The sequence below is a fragment of the Sciurus carolinensis genome, chromosome 1, assembly GCF_902686445.1.
Source record: "Sciurus carolinensis chromosome 1, mSciCar1.2, whole genome shotgun sequence".
In the NCBI taxonomy this organism is placed as follows: domain Eukaryota; kingdom Metazoa; phylum Chordata; class Mammalia; order Rodentia; family Sciuridae; genus Sciurus; species Sciurus carolinensis.
In genome coordinates, this window is record NC_062213.1 from 131301488 (window position 1) to 131327639 (window position 26152).

The 26152-nt window shown below is 33.0% G+C and overlaps 1 protein-coding gene across 1 annotated transcript in view; it reads left to right on the forward strand.

Moving 5' to 3' along the window:
• Hfm1 (helicase for meiosis 1) overlaps nucleotides 1–17738 on the forward strand; it is an 87225-nt gene extending 69487 nt beyond the window's left edge. The window contains exons 32-38 of the mRNA XM_047564451.1: nucleotides 267–346; nucleotides 1351–1454; nucleotides 10597–10719; nucleotides 12224–12314; nucleotides 16028–16139; nucleotides 16232–16383; nucleotides 17493–17738. Of these exons, the coding sequence (XP_047420407.1) occupies nucleotides 267–346; nucleotides 1351–1454; nucleotides 10597–10719; nucleotides 12224–12314; nucleotides 16028–16139; nucleotides 16232–16383; nucleotides 17493–17562 (732 nt within the window). The 3' untranslated portion in view covers nucleotides 17563–17738. The remainder of the gene's footprint in view (nucleotides 1–266; nucleotides 347–1350; nucleotides 1455–10596; nucleotides 10720–12223; nucleotides 12315–16027; nucleotides 16140–16231; nucleotides 16384–17492) is intronic.
• The last annotated feature ends 8414 nt before the right edge of the window (nucleotides 17739–26152 follow it).

The following is a 26152-nucleotide window of genomic DNA, read 5'->3' on the forward strand; positions in this document are numbered from 1 at the left end:
GAAAATGATAGTTGACATCATTAGTTGACTAAATCGAGTTTTGAGAACATGAAGAGTGAAGAGAGAAGGCCTAGTAAAGAACTATGAAGATAGCAACATTTAAGACCTGAGAAAGATTTGAGTTGAGCACTCACCTGAGTTCTTTTTAGTTCATTGATTTCTGAACTTTATGTACCAGATATGACTGTGATGTGCTATTTATCTCATTTGTTAAAAGGTTTTCATGTAAAACTGATAGTTCAACTCATAATTATTTTTCATTATAGGTACAGATGAATAAATCTCAAAGTGTGAACTTTAAAGAGTTTGGTTTTACTCCCAAACCTTCCCTTCCTATTTTATCAAGGTACAAATATAATGTTAATATCTAAGATAAAATATTAATCTTAAACTCTCTTTTCCTCCAGATAACTGCTTATTCAGGAAAAGGTGGTCACTGGTTACAGTTCATAGTAAATTACAGTAATCATTTAGTTCCATAATGAAGTGATAATATCATAAGGGTTCCATTATCTTTCATACTCTATTTAAAACTCTACAGTTACAGAATACTTTAATGTTCATTGAATTGTCTCTTTCTAAGGAAACTACCAGTTCTATATATCATCCCCTCAGGTTCTTTGCCTTCTAAACTTAAGTGACAGGAATATACTGTGCTTTAAAAAGAGAAACCATATTGGTATATAAAGTCTAATCTTTCTACTCAGGTGCTTGTCCCATATTAATAATACCTCAGATTTATAAAATACCTTAAAATTTTAAAATTTCACGTTTATTCATTATCTCTCTTGCCTTAACAACAACCTGGCTTATAAAATAAGGTATTTTTAATCTCTTTTTATTGATGAAAAAAATTCAAACTTCATATTCCCAGTTAGTAAGCCAAGGACCTCAGGTGATAATTCAGTGTTCTTTATGCCTAGAAACCAATAGCACAAGTAATTTTCCATTCAGATAAGGACATTCTAGATCCAGGGATAACACTAAATTTATTCAACAACCAATACAGAACAGGAACTAACCCAATCAGAATACTAAATCCCAGAACTACTTTTAGAGATTTCACCTTTTGTTATCTAACTGTAAGTAGCATTAGCAATAAATTTTTTAAGATTGTACAATGATAACAATATCTATTGGGGGTGTGTAAAGATGGGTAAATGTTGGTCTCTTCCATTAAACTTCTGTTTTTACCCTTTGCTACCTAGTCTGGGTACATTTTATCAATGAAGTATTGAGTTGATAAGCCATGGGGTTTTTTTTCATTGTTTTGAAAAATGAGTTTTTAAGGCTAAGTTCTTCTTAATATTTACTTTCACATTTTATTGTTTTTTTTCTACCTTTATGAAGATCAGAATATTTGAACATACCTGAAGTGCCTGTAATGGAGCAATGTGATCAACATGAAATTCTTGGGAAAGTTCAACAAGAGCCATCTGAATATCAAGACAAAAGTAAATTACTGTTGATACTGACCTGAGAGGGAATATGATTTGTCAATTACTTCAGATTGGCAAGTAATGTTATTGAAAAGCCAAAACCTTAAATTACTGAATTTTAGCTGAGCATCCTTTTCTCTTGGGTCTTTGAACCAACTTTAAGCTCTTGAGTTTGTTAATTCAGATAGTCATGGATTTAATTTTGTATATATAATACATGTATATATTTTATATATATATGCATATATATATATATTCCCTACACGGTGTTGACTAATTTAATTTTACGATAATCTGAGAAAATAAGGGATTTTTGGGTAAATATCGTATTAAAATGCTGAATTATTACTTTCATCTATCTCTAGAATTATTTAAAGTAACTTTATAAAATTAGTCCATTTTTACTAAAATAGCTGTGACTTTGGGGAAATTACTTAATCTCTTTGGACCTTTCTGGTATTTTTTAAATAATCAGACTGAAATGGGTGAACCATTAATATCTCTTCAGTTCTTAACCTATGATTCTTACAGTTTCTATGATAATATAAGATAATGCATATAAATTCTTCAACACTATGCCTGGTTTCATAGCATCCTGCTATGAGGCACATTATTTCCTTTGATCGTGCTGTTAATACTCAAACTATTAAAATGAATGAGAAATAATCCTAGCCAGTGAGTTGCTTGTTCAAGTGACTGTATGTTAATGTAAATGAAATGGTAAGCTTGGTGTTTTCTGAAAATAATTTCATGTTTAACATTGACTTCTGTTCTCACTCTTTTTTTTGTTGCTGTCACTTTATACTTTCTTTAGTCATTATATCTTAGTGGGCCTAAAGATGTAGCTCAGTGATAGAGTGCTTGTGTAGCATGGAAAACATCTTAGGGAAGCAAAGACTGGAACTACCCATCTCTTATGTCATGGTGGCAATTAGGCCAATATGAGATCAAGGAAGTTCCCTAATCACACATTCCCTAATCACAACATTTATTCAACTTATTCAGAGCCAGAATATTATTAGAAAATGGATAGGAGATTTAAAATTTTCAGCTCTCTTATTATCTTCCTTCAGCCTATGGCTCTCTGATTTACTTCTTCCTATATTTACCACTCTATTCTCTGCAGTTTATTTCATCTTCCCCTCTACTTACTTTCTTTCTTTCTTTTTTTTTTTCTTTTTTAGTACTTGGGATTGAACCCAGGGGTACTTTACCACTGAACCATATCCTCAGCCATTTTTTTAATAATTTATTTATTTTGATTTCATTATAAACAAATAGGGTACAACTTGTTTCTCTGGTTGTACATGAAGTAGAGTCATACCATTTGTGTAATCATACATGTACATAGGGTAATGATGTTTGTCTCATTCTGTTCTCAGCCATTTTTTTATTATTATTTTTTCAACTTTGAGACAGGGTCTCACCAAGTTGCTTAGGGCCTTGCCAGGTTGCCTTCATCTCCCGAGCCACGGGGATTACAGGTGTATGCTACCACGTCCAGCCCCTCTACTTACTTTCATGTTATATTTACATAGGTTTATTATTTCTTTCCCACCACCATCCCAAATCAAATTTGTATCATGATATGAAAGTTCCATCTAGATACTTTAACCCCCAGTCATAACCATTTTCCTGTTTTACTGAGTGGGCCACTTTTCATTTTTTCTTTTCCTTTTTTTTTTTTTTTTCTTTTTTTTAAAGAGGGAGTCATATAGTATTACAGTTAAGCTCACAGAATCTGGAAACAGTCTATCTAGGTCCAAGTTCTAGTTCTGCCATTTACTGTGGCCCCATATAGCATATTTAACCACTGTGTCTCAATTCCCTCATCTGAGTACATTTTAGAGATTTTAGAATTAAATTAAAGCTCTTAGCATAGTATTTGGTATTAAGAGTAGTAATTGAGCATGTTTATTATACTTTTCCTACATTGTTCTTTGTTGGCAAAACATTTCAAAATGTATCAAAATACTACTTTTGAGAGTATTTTAAGAAAAACATGGCAATTTTTACTATCTGTATTCCAATTTCAGAAGAGAAGAAAAAAATGTTAAAAATTATATGAGAAACAGTGTTGAATCATAAAATTTAAATTAGAAGGGACCTTTGTGTAATTTCTCATTTTATAGCGAAAGAAGTCAAGACTCTGAGAGATTAAATGATTTGCCCAAAATCACATAGCTAATTAATGGCAAGACCAGAAATACATTCCATATTTCTTGATTCCCAGTCCAGTGCCATTTCTAGAAAATTAAATTGACTTTTAGTTATCAGTGGAGAATTGAAAATTGAACCTATAGTATATGAACTGTTTCAGCTTTCCACCATCCCATTCAACCCTCACTCTATTTATTTCCTGTCTCTAAACCTATCCTTAATCCTCTGTTTGTCTTGAAAGATGATTTATTTTTTTCTTCTATTTAAGGTTTATTTCCCCCCTATAATCTTTTATTATGATTCTCAACAAATTAATTGTACAAATTAATGGGTTTCACTGAGGCATTTCCATCCATGCATTTATCACAGTTTGATCATGTCTACTCTCCCTTCTCCTATGTAATCCCACCCTACTACCCACCTCTTTTACTTTCAGGTCATCTCTTTTTTTAGTTTCCTCATATGAGAGAAAACGTATTACTTTTCTTTATGTGGGCTGGGTTACGTTGCTTAACATTATGTCTTACAGTTCCATCCATCTTTCTGCAAATGGGAACATCCATTCTTTTTTATAGCTGAATAATAGTCCATGATCCGTCTATCAATATGTGTATATGTGTGTATGTGTGTGTGTGTGTATGTCATATTTTATTTATCCATTCATCTGTTGACAGGTGATACCCACGCTGATTTTATCCCTGTACTATTCTAAAAAGTGGCAAAATAAACATAGATGTGCAGTAATCTCTTTTGTATGCTGACTTCATTTCCTTCAGATGTATATACCCAGTAATGGTGTAGCTGGATCATATGGTGGCTCCATTTTTAGTTTTTTTGCAGAACTGTCACACTATTTTCCATAAAGACTGAACTAATTTATGTTTCCTATCAATAGTAGATAAGGGTTCCTTTGTCTCCACAACCTCACAAACATTTGTTATTTCTTGTTTATTATTATTTTTGTTTGTTTTTGTTTTTGATAATAGCTATTCTGGGTTATGGTGGAATCTCAATGTAGTTGTGATTTATATTTACCTAGTGGCCAAAGATATTAATATTTTTTCATATATTTATATGAAATATTTTAATTTTATTTCATATACTGGCTATTTGTATTTCTTCTTTTGTGAAGTGTCTAATCAGCTTAATTGTCCATTTATTAATTAGATTATTTGACTTTTGTTAATTTTTTTGAGTTCTTTTCATATTCTGAATATTAATCCTCTGTCAGATGAATGACTGGCAAAGATTCTCTCCCATTAGGTAGGTTTTCCCTTCACCATTTTGTTTTCTTTGTGTGCAGAAACTTTTTAGTTTGATGTAATCCCATTTGGCAATTCTTACTTTTGTTTCCTGGGCGATGGGAGGAAATCATTGCTTGTGCCAATACTTTGAAGTGTTTCTCCTGTGTTTTCTTCTAGTAGTTTCAAAGATTTGGGTCTTTCATTAAGGTCTTTGATCCATTTTGAGTTGTTGTTTGTTCAGGGTGAGAAATAGGCATCAAATTTCAATCTTACATGTGAATATCCAGTTTTCCCAGCTTGTTGAAGAGACTGTCCTTCTTCCAATGCTTGTTTTTGACACCTCTGTAAGGAGTCAGTTGATGAAGATGCATGAATTTATTTCTGGGCCTTCTATCTATTCCATTATCTATAGGTCTTGTTTATGCCAATACCATGCTATTTTTGTTCCTATTGCTCTGTAGTATGTTTTGAAATTGGATATTGTGATGCCTTCAGTATTGCTTTCTTTCAGGATTGATTTGGCTATTCAGGGTCTTTTGTGTTTCCATATGAATTCCAGGACTTTTTTCTAGTTCTGTGAAAACTATCATTAGTATTGCAATTGGGATTACATTAAATCTACGGGTCATTTTGGGTAGTATGGCCATTTTAACATTAATTTCCCCAACTCTTGAACATGGGAGGTCTTTCTACCTTCTAGTGCTGTCTTCAGTTTCTTTCTTCAGTGTTTTGCAGTTTTCATACTTACTTAGGTTTATTTCATACCCTTAGTTGGGTTTACTCCTGATACTTTATTTTTTAGTGGCTATTGTGAATGTGATTGCTGTCCTCATTTCTTTCTCAGAGAGTTCATTACTGATGTATAAAAAAGTTACTGATTTTGTATGTTGCTTTTATATCCTGCTACCTTACTGAATTTATTAGTTCTAAAAGTCTTTTGATAGAGTTCTAAGTAATTTCTGTATATAGAATCCTATTATTTACAAAGAGGGATAATTTTAATTCATCCTTTCCTGTTTGCATGCCTTCTATTTTTCTCTTGCCTCATTGCCCTGGGTAGAATTTCTAGTACTATATTGAATATGAGTGGTGAGAGCAGTTGCCTTTCACACATTCCTAATCTTAGAGGAAATGCTTTCAGTTTTTTTCCTATTAAGTATGATGTGGGTATGGGTTTGTCATAGTAGCCTTTATTATGTTGAGGTATGATTCTTCTATACCTAAGTTATTCAGGGATTTTATCATAAAAGAATATTGAATTTTATCAAGACTTTTTCTACATCTATTGATATGATCATGTGATTTTTAATCTTTGACTCTGTTGTGTTACATTTTTTAATTTATATATCTTGAGCCATCCTTGCATCCCAGCTTGATCATGATTTATGATCTTTTTAATGTGTATTTGAATTTGATTTGGAAGTATTTTGTTGAAGATTTGTGCATCTCTGCTTATTCAGGGATTTGGATCTACAATTTTATTTTGCTGTTGTTGTATACTCATCAGGTTTTGGTAGCAGGGTAATACTGACTTCAAAGAAAGCATTTGGAAAGGTTCCTTCTCTTTCTGTTTTGTGGACTAGTTTGAGAAACATCGATGTTAGTTCTTCTTTAAAAGTCTGGTAAAATTTAGCAGTGAACCCGTCCATGTGCAGACTTTTCTTTTGTGGGAGACTTTTTATTATTTTTTCAATTTTGTTACTTGTTATTAATCTATTTAGGTTTTTATAATTGTTTCCTCTTGGTTCTATTTTGGTAGGTTATATGTGTCCAGAAATTTGTCCATTTCTTCCATATTTTCTTAACTTTATCCAGTGCTGCCCTCTCTGGGACTTTAGGAGACCAGTTAATCCTCTCCTCTAATTTCTGTGTTTTCATTCTCCCTCCTCTATTGTCTTTTTTTCTCTTTAACATATACATAAGCTTAAATTTATTTCTTCTTCAGCTCTATGTCTCCATCTAGCTTGTCATGACCTTTTTGATTATAAGTGACAAAAATTCTATTTAAAGTGAGTTAAACACACAAAAAGGTAACTGATTCTCTCATGTAAACTGAGAAGTCCAAGCATGTATCTGGCTTTAATCTTGGCTGGATGGAAGCACTTCAATATTCTCATCATGCCTCTGGCTTTTCTCAGTCTTTTAGTTATGCCTGATTACTGATTGACTTTATTTGTTAAATGAACTTTCTCACATGGCAGGTAATCCCTATCTTACATCTTCCCAGGTTAGCAGCCTCAGTAGAAAAAAATTATTCTTCCCTGTTAGTTTTGAACTCAGACCAGAGTTCATCTTGACTATGCTCCTTTGAGTCCAGTGTTTATCTTTAATTAATTCCTATGGCCTGGTGGAGGGCGGTATCATTCTATCTCTGTGGGCCCAGGGAAAGCAGGCCACCTTGAATAAGATGACCTTCCCAGGATCACATGGAATGGTGGAGGCTTGCTTATCCAAAGGAAGAGAGGTATTTTACAAAACAAAGGGAAAGCATGCCAGACAAAAGCAGAATTCTAGAGTCTCTGTAACCTCTATCTCTTCTTTTTCATCCAAACAAAATTTCTTGAAAGAGCATTTTACTCTTAGCATGCTTATTTTCTTACAGCCTTACCATGCTTCATTCATTAAAATTTGGGTTCTATCACTACTTTGAAATGGCTTTTACTCAGGTCATTTAATGACCTCCTAAGTGCTGAATTTAGTGAACTTTTTTCAACTTCTGCTCTTTTGGACCTCAGTCATTTTTTTGTTTTGTTTTGAAACAAAATCTTTCTGTGTTCCCAGGCTTGTCTCAAACTCCTGAGCTCAAATGATCCTTCTACTTCCACCTCCCTAGTGCTGGCATTACAGATGTGGGCCATATGCCTGGCCTTCTGTAGTATCTGACACTTTTGATTTTCTGGTCTTTTCCTTCCTTTCACAAGTTTCTCCTTTGGTTTCAATTAAATCATTCTATTTATTTTTCTCCTATTTCTCAGATTGTTTATGCTTTTCTTCCCATTGATGTAAAAAGATTTTTTTGTTGTTTTTTTATTTCTCTAACTTCTCACTTCAAAACTTCTAGACCACTATCACCTAAGCCTGTGTCTTCAATCACTTAACTATATTCTGATGATTTTTTTAATCTGTATCTCCCATCTAAATCTTTCTAACTCCAATTCTATCTGTATAATCACCTTCCTGGAGATGTCTGCCTAAAAGTTAACACATCAGCACCCCCAATCCTTCTTCTTTCTATCTTCTCTTTGCTTCACTCTGTTCTTTTTTCCTTAGCCTGGTAAATTAACACTCTTCTTATTTAAGCTGCTAAAGGCATAAAAAAATTGTCTGAAATATCTCATCCTATATATAACTAATCACCAAATCCTAATTATTTTGCCTCCTACACATTTCTCATATCTATTCTTTCCTCTTTATCCTTTTTATTAATACTCTAGCTGAGGCATTCATTGTTCCTCGTTTATTTCAATAACTTTCTTACTTTCCTCTCTACTTCTAGTCTTATTATCCTCTAATGTATAACCATTTTGAGTGATCAAACAGGCAGCTTAAATAAACCTGTTGCTAAAACAGCCTCACGTCTCCTTAATGTGACAAATAAGCTTCAACACGACCTGGCATTTACCTCCCTGTGCAGTCTCAATTGGATCTGCCTTCTGCTGTGTGCTACAGAAATCCTGAAAACTCATAATTCCCATGTTCTTTGGTCTCTCATCCTGCTATGTCTTTTTACATGCTGTTGTCCCTTCACAGAATATCTTGCCTTTCTTCACAATCACATCCCTATCAAGCTTAGAGTCCTAAGCTTGTTTCATCTGTTTTCACCTTGAGGAGTCTTTTTGACTCCCATTACTCTTTCCTCTACCTTCTCATTGTACTTTGTATCTACTTCCATTTTTAGTACATTGTGTGTATGTATCAACACACAAAAGTAGAGTAATGTGAACATTGTAGGTACAGTTGAAGAATAAAGTAGGATTTGAATAGATGAAGAAGAGGGCAGAGATTATTTATTTATTATTTATTATTTATTTATTTATGGCACTAGGGATTGAACCTAGTGGTGCACCACTATCATTGAGCTACATTCCCATCTTTTCTTTTCTGTTTTGAAGCAGAGTCTTATTAAGTTGCCCAGGCTGGCCTCAAATTTGTGATCCTTCTGTCTCAGCCTCTCAAGTTTCTGGTATTACAGGAATGCAAACTGTTCCCAACTGAGGATGGGGGATAATTAATGTAAAATGACTCAGTGTATACTGGCACAAGCTTGTATTTGTTTATGAAAAGTGATTGGAATCTTCGGATCATTATTGCAATTTTAATTATATAAAATTTCAATTAAATAAATTGTTAAAAACAAAGTAAAAAATTCTTAAAATTTATCACTTCCTAATTATTCTATTACATTTTACTATTATCTGTATTCTTGAGGCTGTTTATCTATATGGTGTCAATACTGTATAGTGGGGTGCTACTGTACATTTCTTCCCAACTTCTCATCAGTAGTGTCACAGTAGCTTAAAATCAGTTATGGTGAGAAAAGTTTTACTGTGGGACTCAACAAACACTGCCTATCAGGATTTGATTTATTGTTTTGTTTATTGTTTAGATTTAAGAGACAATAGTGATGATTAAACTTGACAGTGTATTATAGAGTCATTAGATTGAATATAACAAAAAATTAAGGGAATATTCTTTTAGTATTTGAAAACTACTGTTTAATTCAGCAAAGACGTTACTTAAGTCAACGATGATTGAGTGAAGTCCCAACATATGTCTTTGTTTTACTTTATCTTGCTAAAGTCAACAAAAATATCAAGATACATTCATGTGAGAACTTGTCCTTACTTGTCGATTGCAACCATTGGTTGGCTACAGATAGAAGAAACATTTAACAAGAATCAAATAATTATATAGAATTTACAGTTAGGCATACAGTATATAATATTATTTTAAATTGTATAATATACATCCTAAAATTTTTTGTTAAACGTATGTATATATGCATGTGCATACACTTCAGAGAGGCAGTTATTAAACATATATTAGTACACTTCTATGTAAAACTGTTCAAGTAAAGGGATTTAGTCTCCATAATAACTTTTTGAAATACGTGCTATTATTTTTCTCCTTTTGCAGAGGAGAAAACTAGGCTCAGGGAATTTGAATTACTTCTGTAAAGTCATACAAATAAAAAAGTAAAATTTTTACACAGGTAGTCAGTTTTTAAACCCAGGCTATAAACAGTGAAAACACTGAGGATTTTTTAGCAACAGAAAAATAAATATTTTGGATAAGTATAGTCCATAACAATATTCAAAATTAACTTGTAAGGATAAGAGGTGGAGGCCAATCAGAGTAGAATTATTTTTATCTAGGAATTAAGACAAAAATTAATTCTGTCTTTTAAAATTCAATGAAAAATATAGTGCTACACTCAGTACATGTAATACAGTCAATAGAACTGACTGAACATAATATTCAACAGTGCTTGACACAATGCTTTTGAAAACTGCTGCTCAAGAACTCTGCTTAGTAATTGAAAGATGTGTTTGATGTATCAATATAAAATCATGTTTATGGTTTTAAAAGTAACTATACTCTTTTATATATACACATAACAGATTGTTTTAGATGGAACTATTCTACAACTTCAAATGAGAAAGTCCCTCAAACAGTGGTGTTCAACAGAAATCTTAATATATCTGGAAACCAAAATTTGATAGATACAAATAAAAGTAATTCTCCATTTTCAGAAGTTTTGAATGTGAACTTTGAATTGGGAAATGAAGTTTGGGATGATTTTGATGATGAAAACTTAATAGAAGTTACTAGCTTTTCAATTGATACTGAGAATACTGAGAATGCAAAGATATCAGGTAAACATGTATTTTAGCATGAAGTAATTTCATTAGCAATTCTTTGAATATTTTTCATTTTAACTCCAGGGAGTAATTTTCCTCACCTTTTTATGTGTGCTTGTTTAATTAGATTTGATTCAGTAATATCATAATTTTTAGCAAAACTAAAAATGTGACCCTTCCATAAAAAGCATTTTACCACCAACCCACTAAGAACAGAGGTCAAGGCTATTTCACAATGGTGATAGAGCAAATGAACTTTTTCCTATTTTGTTGCCCCTCGTTAAAGACCCTATTCGAATTCAGAGTGTTGATTGAATTTTTCCTTATAATACAGACTATCCTGTTCTCCACTCTAAGACCACACATGGTTTGCTAATTTTTGTGAAGGATAAAAATATTCCATTTTTGAAAGTATTTGCTTGCCAAAAAAAAAGCTTTATTTCTAGTCAAAATACTGACTTCAGATATAAATAAATACATAAGAAAGGATTCATTTCTCTGTATTGGCAATTATATTTAAATCATATACAAACCCAAAATAATGAGACTTAGTCCTTTGAGTTACAGGCAAAGTTACTCTATTTCATTGAAACAGAAATTGAAAATCATATCAAGTGTCTAACAAGATAACAAATGCAGATAATCTTGCCCATAAGTGCTGACAGAAGGAAATCAGTCCCTCAGCATTCTCAGTGCAGACTCTTACTCCTAAAATTATAGTTTTTTGCTTTTTAAAATACTACTGTCTGCTCTTTAAAAAAATATATTTCTAAGAGAAGCAATTAGCAGTGGAAATGTTTTTTCAAGATCCTAAGAATTTCCTTAAAAAGTAAATGCTTTTCTCAGAAAGATCAGGATTTGACCAACTTCACAAAATAGACCTGGAAAATTTTTGTGATATTGGATCATTATATATCATTTCCTCTATCACTTGACAATTAAGAGTCTCTTTATTAAAATTAAATGTCACTGTGTTCTCCAAGTTAATAGGCAATGTGTACAATCTTTTGATGTAGCCTAATCCTATGAGGGCATAGACTTATCACTGGGAAAATCAGTAAATGCCATTTTCGCCCATATGCAAAGCACTTTTATGATCACATAGAGACCACTGAAAATACTGAATGAATCTCAACTTGATCATTTACCTGAATTTTAAAAATGAATAAATAAATAGTGGTGGTTTGAGGACCTTTTTATAGTAACTTTTTTTTCCCCCCTGTGGTGCTGGGAATTGAACCCAGGGCCTTGTGCATACTAGGCATAGCACTCTACCAACTGAGCTATATCCCCAGCCCCTTTTTATAGTAACTAATAAGTTAACTTTTGTGTTTTATAATTTTACTTCTTCATCTTTATGCCCTTACTTTATGCAAATTAAATTTGATTATTGAAAAAAATTAGGCATCCCTTTACTAATCAGATCATATCTGTTGGAGAGCTCCCTTGTAGAACTTGTAAAAAACTTCTTTCAGCCCTTTACTGGCATTTTATTTGAAACTGTTATCTCTTTATATAGGATCTGGAAACACTTTGATTTCAAGTACCAGAGGAAGTAAGCTACCTCTCCAACAGTCAAAGAGCAAATTCCAAAGAGAAATGTCAAACAGGCAAGTTTTAGAACTTATGCTTTGTTATTCTTACAACTTTGTATCTTCTTGAGACATAGTTGGAGATGAGGATCAAGTCATTAGATGTTAGAGAAGATATAAGGTATTAGTCAACCTTAACCTAATGTTGAGGTATGTTTCTCAAAATGCTGTTGTCAAAACACCTGATCATGCTGGGAAAACTAGAAATCCATATGCAACAGAATGAAATCAAACCCTATCTCTTACCCTGCACAAAACTCAACTCAAAATGTATCAAGGACCTCGGAATCAGACTAGAGACCCTTCATCTTATAGAAGAAAAAGTAGGTCCAAATCTTCAACATGTCAGCTTAGGATCAGACTTCCTTAACGGGACTCCCATAGCACAATAAATAAAAGCAAGAATCAACAACTGGGATAGATTCAAACTAAAAAGCTTTCTCTCAGCAAAGGAAACTATCAGCAATGTGAAGAGAGAGCCTACAGAGTGGGAGAAAATCTTTGCCACTCATACTTCAGATAGAGCACTAATTTCCAGAATATATAAAGAACTCAAAAAACTCTACACCAAGAATACAAATAATCCAGTCAACAAATGGGCTAAGGAAATGAACAGACACTTCACAGAAGAAGATCTACAAGCAATCAACAAACATATGGAAAAATGTTCAACATCTCTAGTAATAAGGGAAATGCAAATCAAAACTACACTAAGATTCCATCTCACCCCAATTAGAATGGCGATTATCAAGAATACAAGCAACAATAGGTGTTGGTGAGGATGTGGGGAAAAAGGTACACTCATACATTGCTGGTGGGGTTGCAAATTAGTGTAGCCACTCTGGAAAGCAGTATGGAGATTCCTCAGAAAGCTTGGAATGGACCCACCATTTGACCCAGCTATCCCACTCCTCGGCCTATACCCAAAGGACTTAAAATCAGCATACTACAGAGATACAGCCACATCAATGTTCATTGCTGCTCAATTCACAATAGCCAGATTGTGGAACCAACCTAGATGTCCTTCAATTGATGAATGGATAAAGAAACTGTGGTATATATATATAATGGAATATTACTCAGCCATAAAGAATGATAAAATTATGGCATTTGCAGGCAAATGGATGAAATTGGAGAATATCATGCTAAGTGAGATAAGCCAATCTCAAAAAACCAAAGGATGAATGATCTCGCTAATAAGCGGATGATGACACATAATGGGGGGTGGGAGGGGTTAGTGTTAGGGTTAGGGTTAGAGTTAGGAAGGGGGGCAAGAATGGAGGAAGAACTGTATAGAGAGAAAAGAGGGGTGAGAGAGGTGGGGGGAAGGGAAAAAATAACAGAATGAATCAAACAACATTACCCTATGTAAATTTATGATTACACAAATGGTATGCCTTTACTCCATGTACAAACAGAGAAACAACATGTATCCCATTTGTTTACAATAATAAAAAAAAAAACACCTGATCAAAAATCACCTAGAAGTGCATATTAAAGAAGCACTTTCTTGGACCTCACATTAGACCTACTGAGTCATGGTCTCTAGGAAAAGAGCTCAGGAATTTTCATATTTTCTAAGACAAGTAGAAGAGAGGTGGATAGGCATTTCAGGTATTTTTAAAAAGCATCTAAAAGGGGGTAAGGCTTGAAAAGACATTCTGTGCTCAAGGATTAGTAAAGTGTGGCATGTGTGGCCATAGTATTTGGCTGAGATTGCCAAGGGCTGATTGTAAGAGCTTTAAAAGCCATGATCAGACACTTGCGCTGTATCCAGGAGATCAAGAGTTAAAGGCAGACTATAGTGAGGCCTGAACTAGAGCAGGAAACAAAGATTAAAATTGGATTTTTAAAACATTTCAGAGATAGAGTATATTCAGTTTGGTAATTAATAAGACATGATAATTGAGGTAGAGTGAAGAATAAATAGCAACTGGGTAGATTGGTGATATTGTCTGAGGACTCAGGAGACCGATTTCAAAGTGAAAATAATTTTAGAAATGTAAAATTTCTAAATTTCAATTTGATGTATATTTGCAGGAATGCAAAATACATTTTGAAATGCCAGACCTGATTAGAAATCAAAGGACAGAAATTATGACCAGAACCCAAACTTTCCCAAATAGAAGAAATACTGACAACTTTTTATTTGAGGTCCAATTTTTCACTTAAGGATTCTTTTTTTCTTTTTCTTTTTAATGCTATATCTGTGCTATCTTTTGGAATTGTTGCTATTATTTAGTCTTTCTACTGATTATTACTATCACCATCACAAAGTCATAGATTTCAGAGAATTCTAGAGCAAAGGAGACTGAATTTAAGTGTCATTTATAAAGTCTCCATACCACTTGATCCTTGAATCACCATTCAGCATCACTAGCAAGTAATTATATCTCTACCAAGACATTTCCAAGTGACCAGAAGCTCATTCATTTCAAAATATCACTTGTTCGATGTTTGGATCCCTCAGACCATTCAATAACTTTTTAAAATATTGACCTAAAATTTGTCTTTTTATCATTTCCATTCATTGGTTCTGACTCTGAGTCATATAGAATAAACAGATATAAGTATCAAAATAGAACAAATCTGGATTTAGAGAAGCAAAACATAGATGTATCACAAGTAAGAAGATAACAATCCACATGTTATCTTAAGGTGCACTACACCTTTAAAATACTGCAAATAATTTTGGAAGAGATTAGAAGTGACCAGCAGAATATAAATGGGTTTAAAAATGGGTCCTGACAGGAAGCCACTGATATCCAAAGTTACTCAGGGAAGGCCTTTTTATATAAATTTCTTGCCATGTATATATAATATTTATTAATCAAAAATAAAAAGATTCAGTCCCAAAAATGTACATGGCTCCCCCAATCCCCTACCCACTGCTCATTGCTCCTCGCACAGTTGTCACATTTTAGCCTTTGTGTCATCTTAGATTGTCACTCCCTAAGAAATGTATTGATAAATATCTTTTTAAAAAGGTTTTATGTGGGCTGGAGATATAGCTCAATTCATAGAATGCTTGCCTCACTTGCACTAAGCCCTGAGTTCAATCCCCAGCACCATAAAAAAAAAAAAAAAGGTTTATGTCTCCACACTGTTATTTCCTGTGATATTGCCTAATTCATTCCTTCAGAATCTATAATTATGTTTATAATCCATAATTATTTTTATTCATTGTCTGTTCCTCTACTAGATAACTCCCTATAGGTTTGTTTACCATTTAATACCCAACTCCTAGCATAACATGGCATATGGTAGTGACTAAGAAACATGTTTTAATCAATGAATTTAATACAGAAGGTTATAGATGAATTCTAGTATACAGTTATACTTAAGAAGATGCCTAGACATCTGTTTACAAAGAGACCAGAATAGGGAAAGGATATTAAAAATTAAGTAAGTAGAATTTAGAAAAGTTTTACAGACTTTTAGATGATGGACAGTTAAGCATAAGACTAAATTTTAAAGAAAATTGTTGAACAATATTTATATAGTCCCTTAAAAATTGTACTCTTATCTAATTTGGAATATATAAATTGTGATTTGGTCTAAAAGAAAGGAAATACACCAAGTTCTCTGTGAGTATAAGAAACAGCATAATTTTTTGTGATAAATATAATAAAACTTTACTAGTATTCCCAAAGGAATCACGATTAATGCAAATTAAAATGGTTGTTTTTCTCTTTTGCTGTATTTTACAAATAATTAATTTTAATTTTTAGTTTTGTTTCATCATATGAGAAGCCAGCCATTTATTTGTCAAATTCTGCTACATCCAAGTTTGATACATCTTCCATGACACAATTATCTCAACAAGCTGGAAATGCAAATATTGTAAGCAAAAGCACTTCTTTATTTTTCCTATAAATTTTACCTAAATACTTAAACTTTCATTGGTTGCTATTTTTTTTTACTTCAAAATATAGGACCATTTACAGGAAAGAAAACAGCAATGTTTGTCACCAGAGATTGAGAAACTGTGCTTTACTCATTCCAAAAATATATCAGATTCTTCAAATTTCAAGAAAGTAGATTTTTTTTTTAGAAATAGTGAACCTGTAAAGGAAATTGATTCCAGGTAAGAATTCTTTATGTTAAAGATTTTGTCAATAAAAGCGTCTCACAAAGAAATTCAGCTTTCCTTTTTCCTTGATTCATTTTTAAAGATCAGAACTTAACCATATTTATTAAAGACATTGAAATTTTAGACCTGTAATGAGCTAAGCTCTTTAAGGTATTTCATGGGCTAAGTGCAGTGGCACATGCCTGTAATCACAGTGGGTTGGGAAGCTGAGACAGGTGGATCTCGAGTTCAAAGCCAGACTCAGCAAAAGCCAGGCACTAAACAACTCAGTGAGACCCTGTCTCTAAATAAATACAAAACAGGGCTGGGGATGTGGCTCAGTGGTTGAGAGCCCCCCCAGTTCAATCCCCGGTACCAAAAAGAAAAAGAAAACAAAGATTCTTCACAGAATCAAATATCCTAAAAATTCTGTATTGAGTCCATAAACTGATTTGAATACAGTATTTTTTTGTATAAAGTATAACATGATTTGAGGAATACAAATGAGATCAGTTAATTTTTAAAAAATTCAGTTGTAGTTTATCCTTCCAGTTATTTCACAGTTCAACAGGTTCAATGAAAAAAGTCACAGCCAGGCATGGTGGTACATGCTTATATAATCCCAGTAACTCAGGAGTCTACAGAGGATCCCAAGTTTGAGGCCAACCTCAGCAACTTAGTGAGACACAAAGCAACTTAGTGAGACCCTAATAAAAATTAAAAATAAGCACCCCTGTTAAAGAGTGAGGGAGGAAGGTACGGGGGACGGGGAGGAGGGAGGGAGGAAAGAAGGAAAAATGTCAGGTTAAATTAAATCAGTGTCTCCACTTCAGGTCATTTTTGAAAGAGAAACTTCAGGAGTCAAAGATTATGTGTATGTTTATACTCTCATTAAATTACATTACTTTCCACTTTAAAGAAATGTCATTGATATTTGGTCCTTTTATAGCTTACAAAGTCTAATTTTTTACCCAAAGACTTCCTGTAAGGTTATACACACTGAAGTTTATTTGATATATTAACCTCACAGCAATCAAGTTTATATGTTCTGTTAGTATTATTTATTGTGTTTTTTAAAATGTTTTATATTAATAGTTATTTTTACATTTGCTTTTTTCCTCCAGTAGGTATCATCCTAATGATGAAGCTGATGAAATGAAGTCTTTTCTGGGAATATTTGATGGCATTTTCTAAAACAAACAAAAAATGTTCCTTATTAATGCAAAAAAAGTATAAAGATACCTAGTCACACAAGCATGACTTTTTATTTTTTGTGCTTCATATTTTTAAAAAGTAGTTCATAATGTTCAGATTTTTTCTTTTAAATATGATCAATTTTGTTGACTTTTTTTGCAACAAAATATATAGTTTTGCCCACTATATTGTAACATCATGAAAAATGCTTTTACAGTAGCTTTGTTTCAATAAGCTGATTGAAATTGTTTCCATAATTTATACTTAGAAATAATTGTGTAGTTATTAGTTGGATTTTGATTGAATTTTGACAGGACTAATAGAGGTTATCATTTTTATATTTCTCTTAAGAAGGTTATTCTGTCAAAATAATGTCAAATCAATGAATCTATTGTATGGATTATTCACTCATGTGGTTTTCATGTGTTTTATTTTATTATTTACGATTTTAGATTTTTAGAAATCCCTTGGCTGTTTGAACCTGTTGTTATCTAATTTTGAACAATGTTAAATGAAATAATAATTGGTATAGATTGTTGGTTTGTTTAGTTTGTTTTTCAGTGTCACGAATTCTAAAACCCTGTTATATTGACCTTCAGCAAATATTAATTTCCAATAAATTATATCTCAACTTCAACTTTAATTAGCTTTATTAATCTAGCATATAAGGCACCATAAGCAATGCTTATTTCTAATTTATTTACTACATAAATACCATGTGAGGTTGACACCCACTTAAATAATTTTAGGAAATACTTAATTTCTTTAAGCATAAAAACCTTAGAGGTAAGAGAATAAGAGAAACTTCCAGATTAGCAAATATTTATGAGAAATGATATATATTAAACTTAGATAAAAAGATTAGGAAAAAAGAGGTTTTATCTTGTGTTGAAAAATAAGGGCAACTAACTAGTTCCTTTATTTTAGTCCTGTTTACAATGGGTATGTCTCTGTATCTGGATCAATCCTACTACAACTTTTAAAGATTCTTAAACACTATTAAAATGAAAATGTGATTCCCTAAAATCTGTTTATCTTATATACATAGACTTTGACACTAAAAAAATAGCAATTTAATTCAACATGACTTATTGTGATCTGCTAAGTGAAAAGCACTGTAGTTGACACTGTGTAAAATGGAAACACTGTTTCTGCTCTTATGGAGCATACTTTACATTCTGGTAGAGAAGTTAAGATATATAGTATAGGCATACCTCAGAGATATTGCAGGTTTGGTTTTGGTCCACAACAATAAAGCAAATATTGCAATAAAGTAAGTCACACAAACTTTTTTTGGTTTCCCTGTGAATATTAAAGTTATGTTTACACTATACTGTAGCCTATTATATATGCAATAGCATTATATCTTTAAAAATGTATAAGCCCTAATTTAAAAATACTTTATTGCTAAAAATGTTAATAGTAATCTGATCTGTTGGAAAAATGGACCAGTAGACCTGCTGCATGCAGAGTTGCCCAAAACCTTTAAATAATAAATAATGCAATGTCTTTAAGGTGCAATAAAGTGAAGCACAATAAAATGAAGTATATCTATAATAATAAAATCTAGAACACATTCGAGCAGTGGTTCGTAAGCTTAAGGGTGCATGGAATCACCTAGAGTGTTTGAAACAGATTGCTGGGCACTGTATCAGATTATTTCTAACAGATTCCCAAATGATGCAGATCCTACTGGTCCATGGATCACACTTTGAGTATCACTCTGCAATAGAGATTTAAATAGCTATAGTAATACCTAAGAGAGAATATAATCCTGGCCAGAAAGGGTCCGGGAATTCTTAATGGAGAATTTAAAATTTGAACTGAACCTTGAAAGATGAATAAGATTTTGTGGAAAAATGGCATGAGAAAAGGTCATTCTTGGCAGAGAAAATTGTCTTAACAAAGGTCCAAGGGAGGAAAGTCTATTTGGGGGGAAATGGATAGATTTTTTAAAATATGGGTTAATGTTATGGATGTTTGAAATGTAAGGCCAGGCCAGAAGGGGCTTTAGATGAAACTTGGCCTTTATTCAGTAGACTACTGTTTCCCAAACTTGTTTCATCATAAAAAGTGGATAAAATATTAAATATATGAAATATCTTGACCTCACCTCAGATCTACTGATTCAGACTCTCCAGTGGAGGGGACTAGAAATTCTGTAGTTTTAACAAGCATTCCAAATGGTGCTTATGATCAGGTCAATTTGAGAAACACTTGCATCAATAATACATTCACCTCCTAAGTGACTACCTGGGAAATTATGTGTTTGTTAAATATATGTAACTCAAAACCAACAACTACAGTGCTGTTACACGTACTAACCACTTAAAGGAGTCCAATTTCTGGCTGTTCTTTTCATGAAGTAAATAATAGTCCTAAATTTTCCTATTTATCAGTTATATATTGGATTTATTTATTTATTTAGAGTGAATCATACAACATAACTTTTCACAAAAATTACTGGTGGATTAAAATTTTTTAAGTTTTCTCAATTAAAAATTCCTCAGTAGGCTGTTTTCTTATTTTGTTGACATAATAGCATCTACCACCACTGCATAGAAAACTCTTATTAATTTAGGAATGGATTCATAGTTGTGTTCAATAAGTGATAGCTGTTTGTACCCAAAAAGGTCCTTATAACACTTTAAATGACCAACTGAGAAGGGGGGAAATAATATAATATTCAAGTTGTACTGATTTGCATAAGGATTTGACTTTCCACAGATGTATCATCCATAGAAAAAAATGTTATCCTAGATCATTCTCCTACATAGACTTTTTCTTTCTGGAAGATACCCCTACCCCATATCTCCTCCTCATAACACTATTGGTTGATGTATGATCAGAGCATACAAATCTGTATTATTATTACCTTAAGTAAAACATAATTAGAAAATAAGTCTTCTGCAATTTCTCTTATACATTCTAAAGCCAAATAGAAATGATTGTTAAATTATTCATTATTCTAAGTTTTAGCACAATTTACTCCTTTACCAGTTTCTTTACTGTGACCCTATTTCTAGAAATCCTCATCAGGTACTGTAGGGAACCACTCTTTGAGAACCCCTAGCCTGGGACTCACATGGATAATATTTGCCTGTGACATCCTAGATAATAACAATTGTCTGTATTTAAGAACTTTTACTTTCGTGGGAGTAGAGAAGACACCAGTGAGGAGGAAGTCAGGGCAAAGAAAAGCTAAGCTTAAAGTTAAACTAAATAAATAAGCTAAGAATTTCAGTCTGAGTTTGGTTAGTTTGTGAAATAGAACAAAAAGGGAAAACCTGTTATTTCTTTTGCCAATTCCAACTCTTGGCTGCCCATAATTTTAAGCCTTGCTACTCAAAGTCTGATCCAAAGACTAGTAATATGGGAACTGCCTGGAAACTGGTTTAGAAGGTCAGTGTCAGGCTTCACCCTAGTTCATCTGAGTCAGAATATGCATTTTAACAAGATCCTCAGGTGATTACGTGCACATTAAAGTGTAAGGAGCACTTGTATAATGTGGAAAGGAAGGGAGACAACATCAGAATTTTAAGAGGATCCATTCCAGAAGACAAGTATCATAATAATGATGATTACTTGATTTTCTGTACATATATTTCCAATTTAAAATGTAATATGATGATATAGCTCTTGTTTAATTGCCTTTTAGTATGGTTTTGTTCTTCACCAACTATATAAATTATCTTTATAATTCTCATGCATCAACTGGGTATTTTTTATGCAGCTTGAGTGGTACTTAGACACTCTATAGAATTTCATTTTAATTAGCATAATAAAAGCAGATAATTCGAAAGATCTATTTTTGTTTCCGTTCAGAAATTTTTCCCTAAACTAACACATGCCTTAAAAATTTCTACATACTTTGGCAAGACAAAAGAGAAACAAACAAAACCCTCATAACATTCTATATGAAAGATTTAGAAAAATGTGCACAAAGCTACACTTGCATATATATTTTATAGCTATAAAATTTTTACTTTAAAAATGAATTCTGATTAAGCTAACATTAGCATTTTTCTGAATGACCACTTTATGACAGCAGATGACTTGAATCCTTTAGAAACTACACATATAAAATCATTGTTCTTTTAGTTTCTATGTTAATCAGATTGAAAACTTAAACTTTTTACCAGTTAAAAATTATAAACCCTCTCCCCCACACTGAGGCTCAAACCCAGGGCCTTATGCATACTAGGCAAGTGCTCTACCACTGAATTACATTCCTAGTACGGAAACTTTTTTGTTTTTTAAAGCTAAATAATTTTACCATGTTTTTTAAATGACTGGTTTACAATTAGTTTTATCTTAAAACATTATTTTTATTCTTTCTGTTATCTGATATATTTTTTTAAATAATCGAATGGTACAGTGAAAAACACCTAGAGATTCTAGTTCAAAACTTCACTTTGTTTTAGGGAAAACTGAAGCCCTCAAAATATTAATTGCCCATCCTAAGGCTCAAGAAGTAAAATCAAGAATCAATATATGGGATGGTATCAAACTAAAGAACTTCACAGCAAAGGAAACAAACAAATGAGAGAAAATCTTTGCCACCTATAACTTAGAGCATTACTCAACAGGATATACAAAAAGATCTCAAAAACTTAACACCAAAAAGACAAATAACCCAATCAGTAAATGGGCAAAGGAACTGAACAGGTACTTCACGGAAGAAATATGAATGGTCAACAAATACATGAAGAAATGTTCAATATCTCTAGCAAATAGAGAAAGGTGCAAATTAAAACTACACTGAGATTCCATCTCACTCCAGTCAGAATGGCAATTTTCAAGAATTCAAGTAACAAATATTGGCAAGGATGTAGGTGAGAAGGTTCGCTCATATATTGCTGGTGTGACTGCAAATTGGTGCAACCACTATGGAAAGCGGTATGGAGATTTCTCAGAAAACTTGGAATGTAACCACCATTTGATCTATTCCTTTCTTTGGTCTATACCCAAAGGACTTAAAATCAGCATACTACAGTGACACAGTCACATCAATGTTCATAGCAGCTCAATTCATGATAACCAAGCTATGGAAACCTACCTAGGTACTCTTCAACAGATGAATGGATTAAGATATTGTGGTATATATACATAATGAAATATTTCTCAGCCTAAAAGAAGAATGAAATTATGGCACTTGGATGGAACTGGAGACTATCATGCAACATGAAATAAACCAATCCCCAGAAACCAAAAGCCAAATATTATCTCTGATTAGTAGATGCTGGCACACATTGGTGAGGGAGAGGCAGAGAATAGAAGTCCACTGGATTAGACAGGGGAATGAAGGGGACCATGAAGGGGAATAGGAAAGATAGTAGAATGAATTGGACATAATTTTCCTATGTTCATATATTAATGCATGACTATGAAATTCCATATCATGTACAACTGCAAGAGTGGGATCCTAATTAGAATAAGTTATACTCCAGGTATATTCATATGTTAAAATATACTCTACTGTCACGTAAATCTAAAAAGAACAAATTTTAAAAATATTAATTGCCCACAGTTTCTCAGCAAATATTGGTAAAAAGAGAACTGGAATCCAGGTTGTATCAGACTGTTTCTACTTCATTTCCTATATTAATTGTATTTCCATGCTCACTTTGGTAAACTTTTGTCTTTCAATCAGAAATGTAAAATGTATTCATTCTGCTCTTCTTCCTTAAATGTGTTATGGAATTCTTTGTAAAAGTACTTTTCTCTCTCTTTTTTCCCTTTTTTTTTTTTTTTTTTTAACCAAGAATTGAACCTAAGGGCACTTTACCACTGAGCCATATCCCCAGTTCTTTTTTTTTTTTTTTGAGAGAGGGTCTCACTAAGTTACTTAGAGCCTCACTAAATTACTGAGGCTGACTTTGAACTTTCGATCCTCCTGCCTCAGCCTTCCGAGCCTCTGGGGTTACAGGCATGGGCCACCAAGAGGAGCAATAGTTCATTTCTAAACACAACTTTACCCATAATTGTAGCTGCATTTATCATTTTGAAACATTACAGACATATACTATATTATATGTTACATGTAGATTATAATGGTCTTGATACACCCTGTTGTTTGAAAACAAATGTCTTACTATTTTTTCTGCTCAGTAGTGTTTAAATAGCTACTGTGTCTTGCAGAAGTCTGGGAAAAAACTTGTATATGAGAACCAGCTGCCAAAGTTGGAAATTGCTGAGAGACCCAATAAAAAGCAGACAAATCCAGGATTGCACAGAGTGAAATTTATTACAGACAGAAACATGTCTTGGGCAACAGCAAGACAGGAGGATCCTCATATCCCAAAGCAGGAGGAAGGTGTTTATATGCTAAGCTAGACAAAGGTGGGCTTCAGCCAACTGGAATGTACCTGGGCTTCTTCAAATACTATTAACATGTCAAACATCAGTTAAGAAACAGTTTGACTATCTTAATGACTTTGTTTATTTTATAGAGTTTGGAGTGGGTACCAGAGTTACCTAACAGGCAAAATGGCATTTATAACCAAGATGACTATAGTCATGTCAAGCTGGATCCCTACATATCCTGGAAAGATGAATATGACCAAGTCATATTTCATGGGGCTGATACATGATTCATTCAGATGACAGTGATCAAAATGTGATAAAAATATGGGCCTTGAAAGTTTTATCAATAGCTTTAACGTTAATATTATCTCTATCAAGTTATATTTCCAGATGTCTCTGACTTTTAAGATTTTTTTCTAGATTTTGCCTAAGTCTATGATGTCTGAATTCTTAAAGAGGTAACATGCAGACATGTACACATTTTACAGAAAGCAAAGCTACATATTCTTTTGAATAATGGATTATTAAAATAGGGAAGTTAGAGGATGGTGTAAAATTAAGGAGGAACGAAATGTCACTGAGGAACAGATTGACAGATTAAGGAAAGAGAAAAAGAGGCAATAAAAAGAATTGGAGACAGTGAGTCTTCCTCATCTGGAAGACCAGTATAAAGATCATATACATGCATTTAATTATGTAATTAATATTTATAATTTAAATTGAGAGGAAATTATAAAGTCCAGCACTTTTCAATAGACTATAAAGCAAATTATCCTTTTAACTAAAGGAAACTATTTTATTTGGAAGACTACTTACATGTATTTAAAATGTGGCTTTCGATGGAAAGGGAAAAACAGACATTCCTACCTACTTTGATGTATTTTGCTGAATCAATATTGTTGGTAGTTTGTTTTTAGATTTTTTTTTCTTTTTCCTGTTGCTTTCCTTGTTGAGGCAACTAGAATATGAAGTAGACATTCTTCAAGGAAAGAGTGGTGAAATTCTTGAGTTTTTTTAAATTTCAAAAGCCAAGATCCATACTAAGATGAAAGAATTGGAAAATGCCTGATGGGTCAAAAAGTATTTTTCCAGGCCCAAAAGTGAAGATTTACTAGACTTGTGGGAAAGGAGAAAGTCGACGGGCAGGGTGGGGAGGAAGCATTTAGATGCTGGGTACCTAGAGAAGACCTGTTTCCGGTTTTCTCTTGAATTTCTTCTGAAGTAGGGTGGGCAGTGGATTTAAAATATAATAGAATTCTCCCCTCCACTTAATTTTGGAGACTCCTGAGAAGAAGGAATATCACTTTTTCTATTTAATCTGAGAAAGGTACTGGGAATTCACCCTGTTAATGGCACAGGAGCAATATAAAGAGACAAGAATGGTACATTGACTTTAAAGGAGGCCTGAAATAGCCTCATAGAGTACCTTTATGTTTAAGCATGGCATGAAGGAGCAGCAGGATTATTTTCCATGAGCCAGGGACTAGTAGAGGGCTGAGAAGCCTTTTAGTGTCCCACCACTCATTTTCTCACTGTCCCAAAAGTCACAGAATCTAGTATTCAACACAAGGGGGACACAGCTATAAATTTGGGGGACTCACCAGCCAGGACTGTATGCCTTAGCGGATAGTAGCATAGCCAGATGATAACAACTAACAAAAGATAATGACCTCCTGAAACATATATGTAATTCCAGTGTCATGGGGTATGGGGTTGTTCAGGCCATAATCCCAAAACACACAATCTTGAATGTTGTAATCCCAAATGTTAAAATCCAAAAGTTCAAAATCTCTAAAGTCTAAAATCCAGAAATATCAAAATTCCAATTAATTCTGGAAAACTTCAAAAGACATTTATTGACATTTTAATTTATTGACATTTTAAAGGGGAATTTATTTAAGAAACATAAAAACATGATAGAACACTCCCTAGGAAACAAAACAAAATCAGTAATGATAACATTTTTGCAAGCATAAACACTCAAGTTGTATAGGAATAACCGTTATGAGCAGATGAACTGTATTCATAAAGAAATTGTACAGACAGTGAAATCTGTAAATGCATATCACTACAGTTGGTAATTTGTGGACCCAGCTTTATAACATGTTCCTCTGAAATACCATAATAGACAACCTAAGTCGTTTTTACAAGATCAATCCAAAACCACGATGGATTACCACCACCTATGTAGTCATCCAAAGAGCCAGGATCTGGAAAAATGTTTTCTTTTATAAATGCAGATGTACAAAAAAGCACATCTCTTTATTTATTGAGGAAGTTTCAA